General features: G+C 45.6%; 1 protein-coding gene across 1 annotated transcript in view; it reads right to left on the reverse strand.

The window, feature by feature from the left end:
- Nucleotides 1–14,010, reverse strand: part of IGFBP2 (insulin like growth factor binding protein 2) — a 42,595-nt gene extending 28,585 nt beyond the window's left edge. The window contains exons 1-4 of the mRNA XM_015406595.1: nucleotides 13,893–14,010; nucleotides 12,474–12,622; nucleotides 10,269–10,319; nucleotides 315–387 (exon numbers count right to left, since the gene is read on the reverse strand). Of these exons, the coding sequence (XP_015262081.1) occupies nucleotides 315–387; nucleotides 10,269–10,319; nucleotides 12,474–12,622; nucleotides 13,893–14,010 (391 nt within the window). The remainder of the gene's footprint in view (nucleotides 1–314; nucleotides 388–10,268; nucleotides 10,320–12,473; nucleotides 12,623–13,892) is intronic.
- Nucleotides 14,011–20,912: the final 6,902 nt, after the last annotated feature.

Below are 20,912 nucleotides of genomic sequence, written 5' to 3' on the forward strand. Positions count from 1 at the left end.
CCCTTGGGGCTAGCTTTTTTAAGTCCCAATAGTACGGACTGTCCCGCTGACCGAACCACTGGAGAACGGAAGATTTGTTTCACTTACCGTGAAGCTTCCTTTCTCGGTGGTTCGGCAGCGGGACAGTCCGGCCCGCCCGGTTGCGTGGGGGTTTTCTGTCAGACGGGAGTGTGGAGTCTGGTGCAAGACATTGGTGGGGAAACCTGACTGCATGTATTGTTGGAGGTGTCTCGGGGGACAACTGATGTGAATTGTGTCCACTGGGACGTCCATGGTTAATTCTGTGTGTTCAATAAAGTTATGGTTTAACTTACGTTTGGAGTTCTTTTCTGTGGGAGAGGTGGTCTTCCTGTTACCTTTCAGATGAGGTGTGGGCTCGTGTATGACCTGGGGAAGCACAGGAGGATAAGCCCTGCCTCACAGGAATCAAAGTCTGGAGCCGACCCTGCAGGAAGGGGGCGGAGCTTATCCCAATAGTACGGACTGTCCCGCTGCCGAACCACCGAGAAAGGAAGCTTCACGGTAAGTGAAACAAATCTTCCGTTTTTTGTCATCTTCTGGGTGTGGAACAGCAGTCACTGTGGGTGTGGAGGGGGAGGTATTTGTGTATTTCCTGCACTGTGCAGGAAGTTGGGCTAGATGACCCTGGAGGTCCCTTCCAACTCTATGATTCTATGATAATTACATTGGTTTGGAGCCAGTGCAAAAACCATGTGAAGATCACATCTCCCAATAGCAGCCATTTCTGACCCTGAAACGTTTATTTGCACAGCTGCAGGACCCATGTGGCTAATAGCCATCTAAGTCAGGAAGCTGCAGTGAGATGTAGGAGGTGAAATTGTTTTTCCTGTTTCCCTCTTCACTGCAGTTCCACTTGTGGAAGTTAAAGAAGAGGGCAATTTTGCCCCCTTCCCCCTCTCCCTCCTCTCCACTGCGTCTTCTTGACACACACAGCTGGAGATTCCTGGAGACTTCGGAGTGGACCCTGTGGAGAGCAGGTTTGATAGGGGAGGAACCTCACCAAGGTATAATGTGATAGACTTCAACCTCCATCAGCAGCTATTTTCTCCACAGGAACTGATTTCTGCCATCTGGAGAAAAGCTGTAACTCCAGGAGATGGTTGGATCAGAAATGGCTGCTGAGGGAGGCTGAAGGTGGGAATATCAGTGACTGTCAGATCAAAGGATTCAATCCATTGTCTAGAGATGGGATTTTTTTGTGAATTGTAGACATGCATTCATTCATTCATTCATTCATTTTACCCTGCTTTTCTATGTCTCCCAAGGGCAGAAATGCAAAAGGGCAAAAGAAACAAATGACAACAAATGCAGGACTTTTGAGGGGATAGTATAATTTGATAGTAGAAAGGGGGAAAGACCAATGGTCATGCTTTTTCCAATGCAGATCTTTTCATATGAAAAATACGACCATCCGAGGGAAAACCTTGAGTTTTCCCTCGGATGACCGTGGCCCCGCCCCCAGCATGCCCGGCGTGGTCACGTCACTTCTGGGTGACGCGCACGTCAGGGTGGGGCTCCCCCCGGGGCCCGATCCACTGGCGGCGGGGAACAGGCCCCCCCGGGGGGACTTGGCAAGCCTATGCTGGCTCTGCATGCAGGCTTAGTTGGTCAGTCTTTACATTCATTGCAGACACATGTCAATAGCCATTTCTGAATCAATCAATTGCACTCTTAAGAATACTGAAATAATCCTGCCACAGCCACTGCCAAAACTAAATAATAAAATCTAAATACTGCACTGTTCTGGATAGTTGCTAATGAAACTATAATGTACTTCAGTTCCCTTTTCCCCAAACCAGAATGGCAGTGAACTCCAACCAACTCTGCAATGGGCTAAGAATGTACAATCAATCCTGCTGGATCAGCCCATCTTGTCCAGCATCCTGTTTCACAAAGTGAACATCCAGATGCCTCCAGAAGACCTATAATCAGAGTGTGGAGGCCAAAGCCTCCCCCTGTTGTTTTTAACCCCCAAATGTTGGCAGCAAGGAAAACCTGACATGAAAAAGGGATACAGGCATTGTGTCCCAGCAGCCTGGGGGTCTGACAGAAGCAATACTGGTGGGAGGAATTTCTGCAGACACACACCCATAGTCATCTAACCCATTCCATGGAAGTGCTCTATTGTCATGATGCTCAGTGGGATTGCTCCAGAACAATGCTTTGAGGATTTCAGCCTGAAACCCTTTTTGATTGCAATCCTAAAATGCTATAGGTTGCAATACTGATTCCTGGAAGTAAATCCCAGTGAATAAAATGGGTCATATTTCCAAATAGCTGTGTTTAGCACTGCTCCCTTAGAGGGCAATCCTATGCAGAGTTACTCCAGGAACATTGTTTGCTCATTCAGCTCAGTTACATAAAACCCTTCTCATCCATTAAATAAATGGCTGTAAAAACCTATTGATCTGGCTATGAATTGTGCAATGCAGCCTGGGCTTTCTGAAGTGTACAATCAAATGAGTCTTATTCGTTGTATTGTCTTCTCTGAACTAATTCTGACTTTACAACAGCACAGCGGCATGCTAAACCTGGCTCTGGGAATGAAAACTTTATCACATAAAGGGAGAATCATATCAAAATCTATGGACCTGAAACTGTAATATGAAGAAATATTTCAATATCAGTGAGGCAGATCTGGTACTATGAGAGTACATTACATTAAAATTGATTTTTTTAAGAGAGTCTTTGTCAATCCTCAGACCATTTCCCAGAGGGGGGGAAACAATGGGGGAAGGATTTCACCTTGAGGAAACTCAAGCCTTTCCCCTAAATATTTACGACTTAAAGTAGCAGACACAGATTGAAATCTACTTAAATAAATCCTTATCCCCATTACTGTTTATATGGATTTTGGAAGTATTGCTGGGGAGGATAAGAGAAGATAAGGATATAAAAGGCTTGAATATCAAAGGCTATTCATATAAATATAGAGCGTTTGCAGATGACGTGATGTTTTTAATTGAAAACCCAAATGATAATCTGCCGCCACTGATGCAACGAATAAAGGACTTTGGAGACTTAGCAGGATTTTACGTAAACAAGAATAAGACAAAGGTGCTATGCAAAAATATGACAAAAGAGAAGCAAGTTAAACTGAAAGAACAACTACAATGTGAAGTGGTTAAGAAGGTGAAATATCTGGGAATCGATCTGACAATGAAAAATTTAGATCTTTACAAGAACAATTATGAGAAACTTTGGGCAAAAATTCAACAAGATCTAAAAAAATGGGACACTATGAATTTGTCATTGTTGGGAAGAATATCGGTAGTTAAGATGAACGTTTTGCCTTGTTTGATGTTTTTGTTTCAAACCATTCTGATATTGAAAGAAATAAAGGTGTTAAATCAGTGGCAAAAGGAGATTTCGAAGTTTGAATGGGCAGGAAGAAAACCGAGAATTAAAATGAAAATTCTTTGTGATGCAAAAGAAAGAGGAGGTTTCCAGTTACCGAATATAAGACTTTAACTATGAAGCGATTTGCTTTACTTGGGCCCCGTTCATACGAGCCCATTTGGGACGGGAGCGGGACGGAACAGGGGCGGAGCAAACGGACGCGATCCCACCTCAACATCTGGGGAGCGTGCCGTCTCCGTCCCTGATCCGGCCCAAATGGCGATACCCCGCTGCAAAAACGAACCACCTATCTAGGTGGTTGCAGCCGTCTGGAGCGCCCCAAGCCGGCCGTGGGATCGGCGGCGCGTCCTTGCGCCTGTACCTGCAGAAGTAATCACACCATATTCAAGATGTAAAGGCGAAGATTGGTTGCCGTATAAAGACATTTTGAAAAAAGAAGGGAAAGACTTTGTGATGAGAAAAAGGGAAGAACTAGACTTCGAATATGATTGGTTAAATTATGCACAGATTGTAGACTTATTTAGATCTGATTAAAAAAGGTATGGCTTTAGGGAGGAAAAAAATGAAATTGAAGCGGTGTGGGAGGTAAAAGGGAAAAAAATGATATCAAATTTTTGTAAGGTTTTGTTAAAATGGTTTACAGAAGACGAATTAGTAAAAGAACAAATACTTAAATGGGCTGTAAATATGAATAAGGAGGTGACTATGTCATTTTTGGAATATTTATGGAAAAATTCAATTAAGATATCCACGTGTACCAATGTTAAAGAAAATTGTTATAAAATGATGTATAGGTGGTATATGACTCCAAAAAAGATAGCAATTATGAATGAAAATATGTCTAACAAATATTGGAAATGTAAAAAAATGAAGGCTCTTTTTATCATATGTGGTGGACTTGTGATAAAGCTGTGACTTTTGGGACAGAGGTGCATGAGGAGCTGCAAAAAATTTTGAAATGTACTTTTAAAAAAGAACCGGAGATACTACTTCTAGGTTTAAAGATGGAAGAAGTAAATGTAGCAAAAACCCTCTGTTGTGGTATTTAATCACCACTGCGAGAATGACATATGCGCAATTTTGGAAGCAAGACAAAATACCTGACAAATGGGAATGGATACGGAAAGTTTTGTTTATGGCTGAAATGGATAGACTAACAAAAAAAATGAACAACAAAGAAGATAAAGACTTTTTTGAAGAATGGAAGGACTTTAAAGAATATTTAGAAAATAACTGGGATGTTAAAAATAATTTACTGTGTTTAGAGAACTATTAAGGGTTGAAATATTGAAACGTTTGAATTATATAAAATAAGATTGTTACCTTGAAACGTGAAATGAAAATGGGAAAGAAAAAGGGAATTATATTATGTGTGGGTAGGGAGAAGCATTGCGGGAAGCCATTATATGGGGGGGGGGAGATAAGAGAAATGGATTTGGAATTATGGGAATGTAACTAAATGTTGAATATGTTATATCCAAAATAAAAGTTTTTGAAAAAAAAGAAAAGAAATCTACTTAAATAAATCAATACAACTTAGTAAGAATTCCAGAATCAAGAGTTGTATTACACAGTTGTCAGGTTGCAACCAAGTTGTTCATATAGTAGCTATAAAAATACCAGCAGAAGCAGGAGAGACAGTAGTGACACCTTCTCTCATCCTTTCCTTTCTCAGACCTTTTGTCTATCTCTCTTCAGTGTCTTCTAAAGTGGCCCAAACAAGGTATCTCACTGGAGTTCTGTGACTGAAATTCCAGACATTCAATTCTGATACGAAAAAAGCTGACTTAGGGCCCCTCCAGTCTCACTGGGCCTGTCATGCTGTTCCCTGAGGGCAGGGTGTAATTTTTCCTTCTTGCACTATTTCCCTGATTGAAAATGCCCCAGGTGTTTTAAGCCCCAGTATGGGGGAAACAACAAGCACAATATAACACCTGTCACTTTTTCTCCCAGTGGAATATTGAAACAGCAGGTAACAGCCCCACACCCACCTGTGCTGAGGCCCTAGATGCCCCTCTCCCATAGCTGCTTTTAAAGGCCAGATTATATGCCTGGTCTGGAGCTGCCAATCTCCAGGTGGCAGCTGGAATTCTCCCAGAGTTACAACTGGTCTCCAGATGACAGAGATCGGTTGCCTTGGAGAAAAGGGCTTACTTGGAAGGTGGCGTATATGGCATTATACCCTCTGAGGTCTCTCCCATCTTCAAGATTTACACCTCAAATCTCCAGGAATCTCCCAACCCAGAGCTGGCAACCCTAGTCTGGCCTTCTAGTCATCAAAGAACTCCAGCGTCAAATACAGTTGGTCCTTTAATGGCTGGTTTTAAAGAGACACAGTGAATCTGCAAAAGGCGATTTAAGAGGGTTGCCAGGTCCCCCCTGGCCACTGGTGGGGGATGGTGGGGTAGGGTTGCCAGCTGTGGGTTTGGAAATTCCTGGAGATTTGAGGATGGAGCCTGGAGAGGACAGGGACCTTAGTGGGGTACAATGCCATAGAGTCTGCCCTCCAAAGCAGCCATTTTCTCCATGGGAACTGATCTCTGTAGTGTAGAGAAGAGCTGTAATTCTGGGGGATCCCCAGGCCCCATGTGGAGACTGGGATCCCTACGATCAAGCTACTCTAACCATACAGGGTCCAACAATCCTAAAACTCATTGGGGTGTACCTTAGTGGCAGTGAAGACGGTTTCACAGTATCCCTTAGCTACACATGTTACTGCTCAGAAGTTCATATAGTGGAAAGGTCTGCTGCTGTGTGCCACACACACACACACACCACCTCCCCAGCCTTTTAAATGTCTTCTTTTCCATTTCCCTGCTGAGCCATGCTATCTCATTATAGGGTGCCTCCATAAGGAAAGAGAAAGGGAGGGGAGAGGGGAGTTCCAATACCTGGGGAAGGGGCAACAGTTTCGGTGAGCAGCTTTGGAATAGGTATGTGTAGACACCATTTCTACCTGTTCCTTGCTGCTGCCATTGAAATGACCTATCTTCATTCCCCTCTCTAGAAGCAGCCAGCATCGCATATTAGATCCATGTTTTCTTGTCATGTTCTTTTTGACCATGCAAATGTCATTTCCATAGTTGCCTTTCAATTGTTTATAAACTTAGCTCATCTCTGGCTAAAACTTTTTTTTCTGGGTTGACAATTTTTGTGCAAGTTCAAACTTTTCCGTTCAACAGAAATCCAGGTATACTGTGTATAATCACAGGTCACCATAATATATATTAGCACTGTATTACAAAGTACAAATAAATATTCAAACAAAATGCAAATTAATTTGAAAACAGAGATAGAGCAACCAGGTTAAAATATAGCACTTGTCAGATGATCATGTTTCTCATTTCTACATTTCTATCATATTTATTCTTTTTATTTCCTATATGCCTAAAACATGTCACTCCCCACCCACAGATGCAGTCAATCTTTTATCTGAAATTTAACATGTTAAATAAAGAAATATTCCTATTATTACTTTGAACACATAGTTCACATTTTGTAACAACTTGCAGTTTTACTGAAAATGCCTCCACGTTTTCCATTGTTGTGCTGTCTAGCTTTCTGTCTGTATATTTTGCAACTTTTTGCACTGGAATTTTCATTAATATATTTTTCTCTCTTTAAAAAAAAAGCTGTTTTCATCCCAATGGCAAAACTGATTAGCAAATTATTCTTTGGAAATCTGTTAAGTTTGGAAAACTGGTCAGCAATATTTAGCATGTGTATGGCGCTACCATTGCGTTCAGACATTTCATATAAATTAACTTGTTGGAATTCCTGTAAGGAAAGCTATTATTCCCATACTGTACATAGAAGAATGAGAGAAAATGTTGCTCCTAAGCTCAGGGGTTCTCAAAATGTTTAACTTGGGGCCCTTTCTAAACTTCCTACCTTTTGGAATCCACTGCTGAAGTCTAGAGCTTGACTCAGACCCAGCTGTCCCAGGGGCAAGTTCGGGCCGTAATACTGGGTAGACTACATTTATTTATTTATTTATTTATTTATTTATTTATTTAATTTATTATTTATTTATTTATTTAAGAGAATAAGCTCTTATCAATCCAAGATGGGGTTCCATTAACCAGCATAACCCATCAGCATAAGTTCCGGATAGTACTGTTGTCCTTTCATAGCCAGTTCTTCAGGTCGTCTGGTCATCTTGCCAGGGCCAGCTCACATCCTCGTGGAATCCACCGTCAAAGATGGAAACTCGGTGGTGGTACAGTAGCGGTGGCGGCTCCTATGCGAAAGCCTGACAGAAGAGCTCAGTCTTACAGGCCCTGCGGAACTGCATAAGGTCCCACAGGGCCCAAATCTCCTCCGAGAGCTCATTCCACCAGATAGGAGCCACCACCGAAAAGGCCCTGGCCCTGGTTGCAGCCACCTTGATGTCCTTGGGGCCTGGAATAACCAAAATATGTTCTGCCCCTGATCGTAGTGCTCTTGGGGGAACATATGGGGAAAGGCGGTCCCTTAGGTAAGCTGGACCCTGGCCATCAAGAGCTTTATAGGTAAGAACCAGCACTTTGAAGCGAATCCGGTACGCTATAGGCAGTCAGTGCAGTGCCTTCAGCATCGGCTGGACGTGGTCCCACCTAGTGAGACCCATCAACAGCCTAGCTGCCGCATTCTGCACTAGCTGCAGCTTCCAGATTTGTGACAGAGGCAGCCCCATGTAGAGAGCGTTACAGTAGTCCAACCTCAAGGTGACCGTCACATGGATCACTGTGGCTGAAGATAGTAAAAGGCTGACTTGACAGTGGCTTCCACCTGGGCCTCCATCGTTAAAAAGGAGTCCAGAAGCACTCCCAGACTCCTAACCCTCGACACCAGCATCAGAGGCGCCCCATCGAAGGCCGGGAGGGAAGCCCCAACCCCGAACTGACCCAATTTAGGCCCAGGACCTCCATCTTTGCCGGGTTTAGTTTCAGCCGACTCAGTCTGAGCCAACCAGCCACAGCTTGCAGTGCCTGATGAAGGTCATCTGGGTCAGAGTTCGACCGGCAACCTAGCATCAGATAGAACTGGGTGTCATCTGCATATTGATGACACCCAAGCCTATATCTTCGGGCAATCTGGGCAAGGGGGCGCATATAGATGTTAAATAACATCGGGGACAGTACTGCCCCCTGAGGCACCCCACATTCAAGAGGATGCCTCTGGGACCGCTGATCCCCTATCGCCACCCTTTGTCCCTGACCTTGAAGGAAAGTGGCAAACCATTGAAGGGCAAGCCCCTGAATCCCCACATCGGTGAGGTGGTGGGCCAGCAGCTGATGGTTGACCATATTGAACGCAGCCGACAGATCTAACAACAGCAATGCTGCCACATCACCTCGATCCAGATGCCTACGGAGGTCGTCAGTCAGGGCCACCAATGCCGTCTCTGTCCCATGACCCAGGCGAAAGACGGACTGGAAGGGATCTAGGACCAAAGCATCCTCCAGAAAGCCCTGTAGCTGTAGTGCCACCACCCTCTCCATAAGTTTGCCCAAATAGGGCAAATTGGACCCCGGCCGATAGTTAGCCAATTCGGTCGGGTCCAAATATGGCTTTTTTAAGAGGGGGCAGATCATCGCCTCCTTGAGTGCTCCGGGGAACTGTCCCTCCAAGAGGGACTTGTTAATAATCTCCTGCAGAGCACCTCGAAACCCCTCGTGACCCGCTTTAATGAGCCAGGAGGGGCACGGATCAAGGTCGCATGTGGTTGGGCACACAGATACGAGCAATCTGTCAACTTCGTCCAGGCTGAGTGGGCTAAAACACTCTAAACCCGGAACCGAAGGCACGTGAGGGGCATCGAGTTCGTGCACTGTCTCAATTGTAGTGGGGAGGTCGCGGTGGAGCATCAAGACTTTATCTGCGAAATAGCTCGCAAAAGCCTCACAGCCTATATCCAATTCCCTATTGTTTCGCCTGCCCTGAGGCAGGTCTGTCAGCGACTGAATGATACTAAATAATTGGGCCGGGTGTGAGCTAGCAGATGCAATCGAGGCTTCATAGAAATCTTTCTTAGCAGCCTTGACTGCCATCTCATAGGATCTCATAAGCGTCCTATAAGATGCTCTTGACACCTCGTCACGAACATGGCGCCACTGTCTCTCTAGTCATCTCAGCTCGTTTCAGCTGCCGCAATTCCTGGATATACCAGGGTGCATGCCTAGAGCGAGTGCAGAGAGGATGCCTGGGAGTGATCTTGTCAATGGCTGTGGAGAGCCAAACATGCCAGTTCTCCACTAACTCATCCAATGAGCCGCCAGGAGGCCTCGGATCCCGTAGAGCCATCTGGAGCTGCAACGGGTCCATTTGACTCCGCGGGCAAGCATAAATCTGCTCACCGCCCACATAGGGTAGGGATGGCACATTCAGATGGGCCTTCAAGGCCAGGTGGTCCAACCATGGCACTGCCTCAGCAGTGATCTGGTCCACCGTCACCCCCGCTGCAAAGATCAAATCGAGCATGTGACTGGCCCGATGTGTGGGGGCCGATACAAATTGCAAGAGTCCCAGCGCCACCATGGATGACATTAGGTCCGTAGCCCATCTGGAGGCCACATCCTTGGCATGGACATTGAAATCACCCAAGACAATCAGTCTAGGGTGGTCCAACGCCCAGCCTGATACAGCCTCCAGCAGGGATGGCAGGCTATTGGCCAGTGCATTAGGCAATCGGTACACCAGCCAAATCGCTAAACTATCCTCAGCTTCCAGCATCACGCCGACACACTCTAAGCCCGCAATCTCTACACATGGGAGCGCCTTGAAGGAGTAAGCTTCCCGAATGAAAAGAGCCACTCCTCCCCCCCACCCTCAGTTTGTGATTGGTGAAGGACCAAGTATCCCGGTGGGGCAAGTTGGGTGAGAGCCACCATCTCTCCCTCCCTTACCCAGGTCTCAGTCACGCACACCAGGTCCACTTGTTGTTCAATCACAAATTCCTGAAGGATTGTGGTTTTGTTGTTAACGGAACTGGCGTTGCACAATACCAATGACGGAGGGGGGGTTCCTATCCTGGCCCCACTGCCAGCTACCCTTGGGATGGGCCGTAGGCTGGAAGGGCGCCGAGCCATTTTATTTCTCTGCGTCCTTCCCTTCCTATACTGCCTAGGCCCCTCCCCAAGAGCACCAGAATCTGCGGTTCAGATATATTTAAGTCGCATTGGCCATCTCCGTTATATTTCAGACCACCAATGCCAGAGATGACAGAAGGGTCCTCAACTGTTCCTGAAGCAACAGAATAAAACTTCACCGTTCCCTGCTACCAATATACAGAATGCTGCTAAACAAAACTAACAATGCTGGCAGTCTATGGAGCTTGTGACCGAAGTGCATGCTTTAAATAGAAAACAGATACATAACAAATGCATTGCCAGTGATCACACTACCAGCAATATGGAATGCTTTGGTATTTGGTCAATAATTCTATGGTGGAAGCCATTTTTACCATAGAGTTTTTGCCCAAATACCAGAGTATCCTGCATCCCCAGTGATGCAATGACATATCTTCTGTGTGCCACCAAACTGGACTAGACCTTCCCCTGCTGCTGATAAGACCCCCCATCAGCCAGCTGATCAGCAGTGGGGGGCAGGAACTGGGGTGGGGAATCCCCCACTCCCAGTGAAGTTTGGCAGCTCTAGACTATTCCCCCCACCTCCTGTACCAGGAAGGAATGGTGCTAGAAGACAAAGGAGGAGATGGGAAGGGTATCTGGTAGTTCTGATGCATTTTCTATTTTTCTTGTTTCTGAGAGGAGAGGGGGCCAACAGTCAAGAGCGTGAGCCTCATGTCCCATCTGAGAGTTTCATTCCTTATTTATTTATTTAAAATATTTATATGCTGCCTTTCCTCATGGCTCAAGACAGCTGACAAATCATAATTAAAATATGACAATTTAAAAACAAATAGCAATCCTCCCCCCAAAAAAACCCAGAAAGCTATACCTGCAGTTTATACCTCATTAAAAGCATTGGCAAATAAATGACCTTGTACCACCTCCTAACACCTTGTAAAGATGGTGCCCCTGCCTTCTCAGGGAGCCTGTTCCACAAAGTGGGAAATGCAATGGAGAAAAGTATGCTACCTTAAGTGGAGGAGTAGCTAGCAGGTGGCAGCCTGAGGACCATAGATGGTGCATGGGGATATATAGAAGGAGAAGGCCTTTTAGATATGCAGGTCCTAGGCCATGAAGGGCTTTAAAGGCCATAGCCAGCACCTTGGATAGAACTCAGAAACAAAATGGCAGCTAGTCTCAGACTAATAGGCAAGATATATTCCCATTGGCTAGTGCGTGACAATAATCAGGTCTAACCAACAACCCACAGTTTGAAACCGTCTACAGCCACAGGTAGGTTTTTTTTGCTTAGTAGAGTTCAAATAATGGGATCCTCTTCTCTATATTCCAGCTGTGGATGTGGTTCAACATATCAATATTATTTACCCTTCTTTTCAAAACATGTACCCAGGGCCGGCCCTATCACTAGGCCTGCTAGTATCTCACCTAGGGTGGAGATACTAGCAGGGCGTCAATTCCCCTGCCGCCCCCCCACCAAAAGCCCCCACCCTGCCCAAAGCTGCCCGCTGCTCCTTTTGCCACGGTGGCGGTGCAGGGGCAGCGCGCATGCTGCTCTGTGCTGGCCGCCGTGCACCCATGCCAGCTCCACCCACCCCCTTCCCATGTGCAAAAGCGCCCCGGGCACAGCAAGTCAAAGCGGACAGGGATGGGGCCGCCAGTGGTGGGGCGGCTTTGAGGGCTTGCTGGCGCTGCACAATTCTTGCTCACTGCTCTTGCGAGGAGATCCCATCACGGATCCCTTACGGGGTCTTAATACACTCTGGCCCCCTTTTTGTTTGTTTGTTTGTTTGACCTGGAGGTTCAAAGCTGTTGCTTTGAATGAAGCCAGGCGGACTCATCTCTGACCAAGTCTGAGGCACTCTGTTTCCAATCTATTTCTACCGAGCCTTCTTAACGCGCAAGCGTATTCTTGGCAGGCAGCCAGCTGACCAGGGAGGAGGGAGGGAGGGCTCAAGATGCCCAGGAGCCCCGGAATGATGGCACAGGCCCAAAAGGAGGCTCTGGCACCCTCCTACTCACTCGGCTTGCAGCTGCCTTGCGACTCCCGGGCCCCGAGGGACGCACTGCAGGATTTAATAAGGCTGCAGCGGCGATGTCGCAATCGTCCTCCTCCCAAATGAGTTGAGTGCTGCCTCCTCTCTCTTTCCCCTCTGCCTCCCTGCGGCAGCCTGAAAGAAGGTGGTGGCAAAGGGAGACCCAGAAAGTCAAACAGGAGAGAATTTGGCAGCCCAGCTTGCAATCTCTGCCTCCCTCTCCTTGGCGAGCTGGGCTGTGCGCGTGTGTGTCCTCGTGTGTGTGGGCGCCGTCCTGGAAAGTTGCGCTGTAGAGTCTCCTCACTAATGGGAACAGGATGATCCCATCCCTCCGGCCTCCTCCTTAGCAAAAAAGCCACCTTCTGCAGGCAGGCAGGCGGGCAGGTAGGAAGCGGCGATGAGGAACAGAGCCCTCTCTCGGCCGGCCCTGCTGCTGGGACCCAGCTGGGAGGCCTCCAGGCCCAACCGGGAGGTTGGCATCTGAAAGGGGTGCCACGAGGCAACCTGGCCTACAGCGCAGAAACCCCTCGGGCCGGCCCTGCATGTACCCTACAATGTCTAAGCAGTTAGCTAATGCTTGCCTATCCCAGTCTGCTTAGTGTTTCCACGCAGTCAAATGAATTACAATCAGGCAGATACTGGGCAAGAAGATTTGGTAACATGCATGGCTTATCATTACCAATGGATTATAAAAACAGAGACAAAGCTTCAGTGCTCATGATTTAGATGAAATGAGCCATTATTTCATGATCATCCATAAATTAACTGACAGGTCACAGCTGACAACAGGATTAATCTCTGTAGTATGTAAGGTTCCTCCTGTACTCCGCACCCAAGAAAAAATGAAGCATATCCTTCCTCACACAGAGTCTACAAATTACAAGGAATTGTTTTACATGAATTTAAGGATCACAATCCAGTAAGAGTGAAGCGGCTAAGCCAAAGCCGAAAGGACGCTCAGTTGTGGATGTGTCTGCTGGTGAAAGGAAAGTCCGATGCTGCAAAGAACAATACTGCATAGGAACCTGGAATGTAAGATCTATGAATCAAGGTAAGCTTGACATGGTCAAAAATGAGATGGCAAGACTGAACATCAATATCTTAGGAATCAGTGAATAAAGTGGACAGGAATGGGTGAATTTAATTCAGAAGACCATTACATTATTTCGTTTTATTTTTATTTATCCTTCCATTTGTATACCGCTCACCCCCGGAGGGCTCTGAGTGGTTCACATTACATACAACACAAGCCAATCCTAACCTAGGGCTACAGGGTGACTAACCTACCAGGCACCCTTTGTGGCGAGTTGTTTTTCTGTTGTCTGTGAGCGACGTCCTCCTGGCGCTGGTCTTGATTTACGACTTCCTGGCTGTTGCAACACCTTCGAGTCTGGGCCGAGCTCACATCCGCGCATGCTCGCTGTCAGCCTCTGCCCATCAGGCTCCAGCCTGTCGCCCCGCCCCGCCTCTGTGTCTGTTGGCCCAGCCTCCTCTCGCTCGCCACCCTCGCCAGCCGCCACCATGCTTCGCCGCCACCACCGCTCGTTCACTCATGCCTACTACTGTGGCCAGGAATCTCGTAGAAAAAATGGTGTGGTCTTTATAGTCAACAAGAGAGTGCAAAAGTCGGTACTGGGATACAATCTCAAAAATGACAGAATGATTTCGGTCCGATTCCAAGGCAAACCATTCAACATCACAGTAATCCAAGCCTCAATCACTGGTGCAGAAGAGGCTGAAGAGGACCGGTTCTATGAAGACCTACAACACCTCATAGAACTAACACCAAAAAATGATGTCCTCATCATCATAGGGGACTGGAATGCTAAAGTAGGAAATCAAAAGGTAACCGGAAAAACAGAGAAGTTTGGCCTTGGAAAGCAAAATGAAGCAGCAAAGGTTAAAAGAGTTTTGACAAGAGAACACACTGGTCATAGCGAACACCCTTTTCCAACAACCTAAGAGGCGACTCTACACATGGACATCACCAGATGGGCAACACCAAAATCAGATTGACTATATAATTTGCAGTAGTGACAGACTTCACGTTCCAAGAACTATGGACAGAGGTTCGTGACATCGTACAGGAGGCAGCAATCACCACCATCCCAAAGAAAAAGAAATGTAAGAAAGCAAAGTGGCTTTCTGATGAGGCTTTACAAATAGCAGAGGAAAGAAGGAAAGCGAAAGGCAAAGGCGAAAAGGAAAGATTTACCCAACTGAACGCAGATTTCCAGAGAACAGCAAGGAGAGATAAGGAGGCCTTCCTGAATGAACAGTGCAAAGTAATAGAAGAAAACAATAGAATGGGAAGGACTAGAGATCTCTTCAAGAAAGTTGGAGAAATCAAGGGAGCGTTCCATGCAAAGCTGGCCATGATAAAGGACAAAAACGGTAGGGACCTAACAGAAGCAGAAGAGATTAGGAAAAGATGGCAAGAATACACAGAAGAACTATACAAGAAAGACCTCGATGTCCTTGACAACCACGACGGTATAATCACTGACCTCGAGCCAGACATCCTGGAATGTGAAGTTAAATGGGCCTTAGAAAGCATTGCTAACAACAAAGCTAGTGGAGGTGATGGTATTCCAGTTGAGCTATTCAAAGTCTTAGAAGATGATGCTGTTAAAGTGCTGCACTCCATTTGCCAGCAAATTTGGAAAACGCAACAGTGGCCACAGGATTGGAAAAGGTCAGTATACATTCCAATCCCAAAGAAGGGCAACGCCAAGGAATGTTCAAACTATCGCACAATTGCACTCATATCACACGCTAGCAAGGTCATGCTCATGAAGCTAGGCTTCAACAGTACATGGATAGAGAACTGCCAGAAGTACAAGCTGGGTTTCAAAGAGGTAGAGGAACCAGAGATCAAATTGCCAACATTCGCTGGATTATGGAGAAAGCAAGAGAGTACCAGAAAAACATCTACTTCTGCTTCATTGACTATGCTAAAGCCTTTGACTGTGTGGACCACAACAAACTATGGCAGGTCGTTAAAGAGATGGGAGTACCAAACCACCTCACATGTCTCTTGAGAAAACTGTATAAGGGTCAAGAAGCGACAGTTAGAACCGGATATGGAACAACTGATTGGTTTCGCATAGGAAAAGGAGTACGACAAGGATGTATATTGTCACCTTGCTTATTTAATATATATGCAGAGTACATCATGCGAAATGCTGGCCTGGATGAATCACAAGCGGGAATTAAGATTGCTGGGGAAAAGATCAACAACCTCAGATATGCAGACGATACCACTCTGATGGCAGAAAGTGAAGAGGACCTCAAGAGCCTCTTGCTCAGGGTAAAAGAGGAGAGCGCAAAAGTGGGCTTGAAGCTCAACATCAAAAAAACTAAGATCATGGCATCCGGCCCCATCACTCCTTGGCAAATAGAAGGGGAAGTTGTGGAGGTAGTGACAGACTTCACGTTCCTGGGATCCCAGATCACCGCAGACTGTTACAGCACTCATGAAATTAAAAGATGCCTGCTCCTTGGGAGGAAAGCGATGGCGAACCTAAACAGCATGATAAAAAGTAGAGACATCACCCTGCCATCACCCTGCCAGCATGGTCAAAGCAATGGTATTCCCAGTAGTCATGTATGGCTGCGAGAGTTGGACTATAAGGAAGGCCGAGCGCCGAAGAATAGATTATTTTGAACTATGGTGCTGGAGAAGACTCTTGAGAGTCCTTTGGACTTCAAGAAGATCAAATCAGTCAATCCTAAAAGAAATCAACCCTGACTGTTCCCTGGAAGGCCAGATAATGAAGCTGAAGCTCAAATACTTTGGCCACCAAATGAGAAGGGAGCACTCACTGGAGAAGACCCTGATGCTGGGAAAGATTGAAGGTCAAAGAAGACGGGGACGGCAAAGGATGAGATGGTTAGATGCAACGAACATAAAATTGAGCAAACTTCAGAGGACGGCGGAAGACCGGAAGGCCTGGCGTGATCTGGTCCATGGGGTCGCGAGGAGTCGGACTCGACTGTGCAACTGAACAACGACAACAAAGGATCACAGCAGTGGAAAAAGGCTACTAGATAGGGTTGCCAGATCCCCTCTAGCCACTGGCAGGGGAATGGGGTGTGTAGGGTTTTCTGATCCATCTTGGGAAACTCCTGAAGATGTGGAGGTGGAGCCTGGGAAGGACAGGGACCTCAGTGGGGTACAATGCCACAGAGTCCACCCTCCAAAACATTCATATTTCCCAAGGGAACTGATCTCTGTAGTCTGAAGATGAGCCGTAATTCCAGGATATTCTCAGGCCCCATCTGGAGGCTGGCATCCCTCCTACTAGGAGTGAAGACTTTGGACACTGTACTTCTTTTTATTGGATGGAAATTTCATTTTCACATCCATAATTTAGTTTTGTAACATAAGCTGTTCTGTAATTTTTAGAGTGGAGCTGTGGTTTAGTGGCAGAGCATATTTCCAGATGGCAAAATCTAATCCTACTTCTTAGGCCAGTTTATCCTCACACTTGAAACCATTGTTTTTGAGAATCTAGATTTCTATATACCCATTGTGTTGTCATCCTTAATCTGATGGCCATGACCCATAATTATAGAGTTATAGTTAGAAAAGAAGGACACTAGTGAAAGAAGTGGAGACATAGGAACAATGAGAAAACACTGGCTTTTAAAAGGCTTTGTTTACTAAAAAATTCTACAGAAATAATATAATCAAGCTGCATTGCCATATGGCTCACTCAACCATATAGGTAAACTATGGTATTACTCCTTTTGAGTTGTAATCCTATGCTGTGTTACTGCTAAGTACATGATCAGGGTTCCTGTATACAAAACATTTTGCACTCTATAAATGTCATTTAATATTCATAACAGCCCTATGAAATATTTGAGACTGAGAATAAGTCAAAATTAGTCAGAGAATCTATGACTGTGAAAATAGGTGAACTGTGGTCTCCCATGTCCAATTCCTAATCTCTGCCACTTAGACCAGCCTGGCTTTCAGGATCTATGTTTAACAATCAAGGCTGGATTCATGATTATGGGCTGATCCTGGGAGTTTCTGTCTTTCCCAGACACAGCTGGCGTCCTAGAGCATTCTGTTGAAAACCTGCAGTCAGAAAGGATATATAATTAGAATGCTGATGGTATTGTGGGTTTCATACCACCTAACTAAAACCCTTTTTTAAGAAAAGAGGGGCAGTTAAGATAGTTATATAGATAGATATAGATATATAGATGCACACACACACACACACACAAGGAATCTCTAGTACATGCACATGTCTTTCACCAGTGCAGCTCTTTATATGCTTACGAGTCACAAAAAGAACATGAAATGGCTCCCTTTGTGATACCTAGGGCTGGGTTTCTGGTGAGTGATTAATAGCGCAAACAGACGCTTGAACATGCCCATCTTAGTAACTTATGCATTGGCACGACTATTATGGCCCTTTCTGCACTGACAGCTCGGAGCTTTCAAAGACTACACAGTTTTTTCTTTGCTACCTCAAGGGAAGATGTCTTGATCCCATACACCAAATGAACAACTACCCATCTACTGTGCAGCACTATAAACTGATATTCTGAAAACTCTTAAGTTTCTTGAGTGTAGTGCTCATCAGGTGCCAGGAAGTCCCCTGTGGTACACTATGATTTGATTGCCCCTTGTTCAATAGGGATGCAATAACAAGTGAAGATTCAACCCAAGAACACCCATTATTTAATACAATGATGGGAGTAATACAGCTGCAATAATTCCTGATATTTGGGAGTGATTGGAAATCTCCCTGCTTACTTTCACTTTTACAGCCAGGAGGAGGACCAGAGAGGACAGTGATTTGGCAGGTATGTGCTAGAAGTAAGTGGAAAATCTAATTAGAGTGGATTTCACAGATGAGTCTGGGCCTACCTCCTAGCTCCTGGAATGTTCATCAGACTGAATCACATTCCATTGGTCTTCAAGTGAGCAGTCCAATCTAATTTGGATTTGTAGTTTCACAGTCCAGAATTGGGCTCTAACATGTGATTCTGGCACTTACAGAAGGGTTTCTTATTGCCAGAATCACCTGACATCCCTGACAGGTGACTTTTACACTGAAAGAGCCTTCTGTAAGTGCCAGAATCACATGTTAGAGAACAGTTTCTGGGCTCTAACCAGCAATTATGACACTTACAGAACCTTCTTTAAATGCCATAACAGCACAGTTCTGCAAACACTGGGGGGAGGTAAAGGGGGAGGGGAGGAAATGGGTGGACAGAACTCTCTGTGCTCTTGGAGTTCTGTTCGACTGAATTTGTAGATTTCTTCAAAACAAATCTCCAGGAGTGAGGAGGGATTAAACTGTAAATGGGATGGAGCTCTAGGTATCATACCAGATCCGCTTCAAGGTGCTGGTTCTTACCTTTAAAGTCCTTTATGGCCAGGGACCTACATACCTTAGGGACCACGTTTCCCCATATATACCCCAGAGAGCACTGCGATTAGGGACCCAGAATTGGCTGGCTCTCCCGGGTATTAAGGAGGCCAGATTGGTGACAACTAGGACCAGGGCCTTTTTGGTGGTGGTTCCACTCTGGTGGAATGAGCTCCCAGAGGAGATCAGGACCCTGAGGGACCTTTTACAATTCTGCAGGGCTTGTAAAACCAAGCTCTTCCGCCAGGCTTTTGGAGCTTCCACCACCACTATTACTACCATCACGACCACCACTGCTATTAGTAACAACAGTTGACATTCTATAGTGGAAGAGCCCTGATCCGCTGGACCCTTTAATTACTGCCGAGCCAACCCCCACAAGACATCTGAAGTAGACCAATGGAGCTGATGTTAATGTTTGGTTTTAACATTGTATTTTAACATTGTATTTATATTACTTATTTTTGTATGTATATGTATTGCTGGAATTTTATCTGTTTTGTAAGCCGCCCTGAGCTGGCCTTGGATAGGAGAGTGGGATAAAAATCTAAATAATAAATAAATAAATAAATCATACAACCAAAAAAGTCTGCTGATATTCCCATGCAATAGGATCATTAGATTAGCATTTCTTGGGGTTGCCAGGTCCCTTTTGCCCACTCATGGTGGGATGGGGGGACATTGTCAGCTAGCTGCCATGCTTTCATTGTTTTCGTTCATCCCTGACTGTAGCGCATGCGCACATGATTGCTTGCTTGCTTTGCTTAATTGCTGTAACTAACGGGAGGCGCTCATGAGACCGTGCGAACTGGCTCTGCCAGACTGTGCTATCTGTGTAATCTTGAGGAGGAGGGAGGGCTTGCATTCCACTGCCGGTGAGAATATTTATGCTCTCATGGGGCAAGGAGAGTCTCCCGTTCGTGATGTAATATCCAGCCGGGAGGCTTCCCGTGTGCGTGCATGGATTTCATTTGCTTAGCCAACTGCAGCATCAGAGTATATGTATTGATGCCTCAGCCCTAACTGTTATTCCTAACAATGTACCTGTACCACTTGGCAATGGACTTGTATTCTAATAATGCATAACTTTTCCCTGAAGAGTGTGTGTGGACTTGCAAGCTGTTGAACCTGACAGACATTCCAGAAGTGACGTCCGCCTGCCCCCCCATTCTCCCTGAAACAGCAATGTTGCACACAATGTGCCTGTATCACCTGGAAGTGTCATAGGCACGTTGGCAGTGTCAGGGGTGATGCTCTGGATTTTGGGCAAAACTCTGTGGTAAAACTGGCATCAAACCATAGAGTTTTGCCCAAAACCCAGAGTGTCACCCTCCAACATCGCTGATGTGCCTATGTCAATTCCGGGTGACACAGGCACATCATATGCATTGCTGTTTGGGTGGGGGAATTCCCTCCCACCGGCCAACCGGCAGGCGGTGAGCAGGAGTCCACAAAAAGAGTGGGATCCCCTGCCCCCACCGGGCAAATGGCAACCCTAGCATTTCTGTGCGTAGACATGCGACATCTTCATGGACATAGTAACACAATCAGGAAATTTCATGCCAATTGAGGAAAAGCAAGTTACAAGTGGAAATGTGTTTCTCGAACTAATGAAAATAAACAGTGGGAAGAGGGGAATTCTAAGAAATGTTATAACTATAATAAAGGAGACAAATAATCAATACTGAATTGAAAATAATGTGAATAAATTTCTGTGCACAGCCCATCTCCAAACAGCCATTGCTTTTTAAAACAATGCATTATTATAGCCAGAAGAGCTAGGGGAAATGAATGGCATTCAGCCTGCTCCATTGATTGGAATTCTCTAGGAATCTCCAGAATCTCGATGATAAAACTACAGAGATCCTGATGATTCCTATAGAGGACTGACATCACTTTTGGGTTTTCTGGAATTATTAGAAATGACTCCCATTTTGGATTCTTAATAAACTGGAATGTCAGTGCTGATAGAAACAGTCTTTTTTCCAATCTTAATAGGGAAACCAATCTTATGAGAGCCAGATTTCAGG

Source organism: Gekko japonicus, unplaced genomic scaffold (genome assembly GCF_001447785.1).
Source record: "Gekko japonicus isolate JY-2015 unplaced genomic scaffold, Gekko_japonicus_V1.1 scaffold1898, whole genome shotgun sequence".
NCBI classification, from domain to species: Eukaryota; Metazoa; Chordata; class Lepidosauria; order Squamata; family Gekkonidae; genus Gekko; species Gekko japonicus.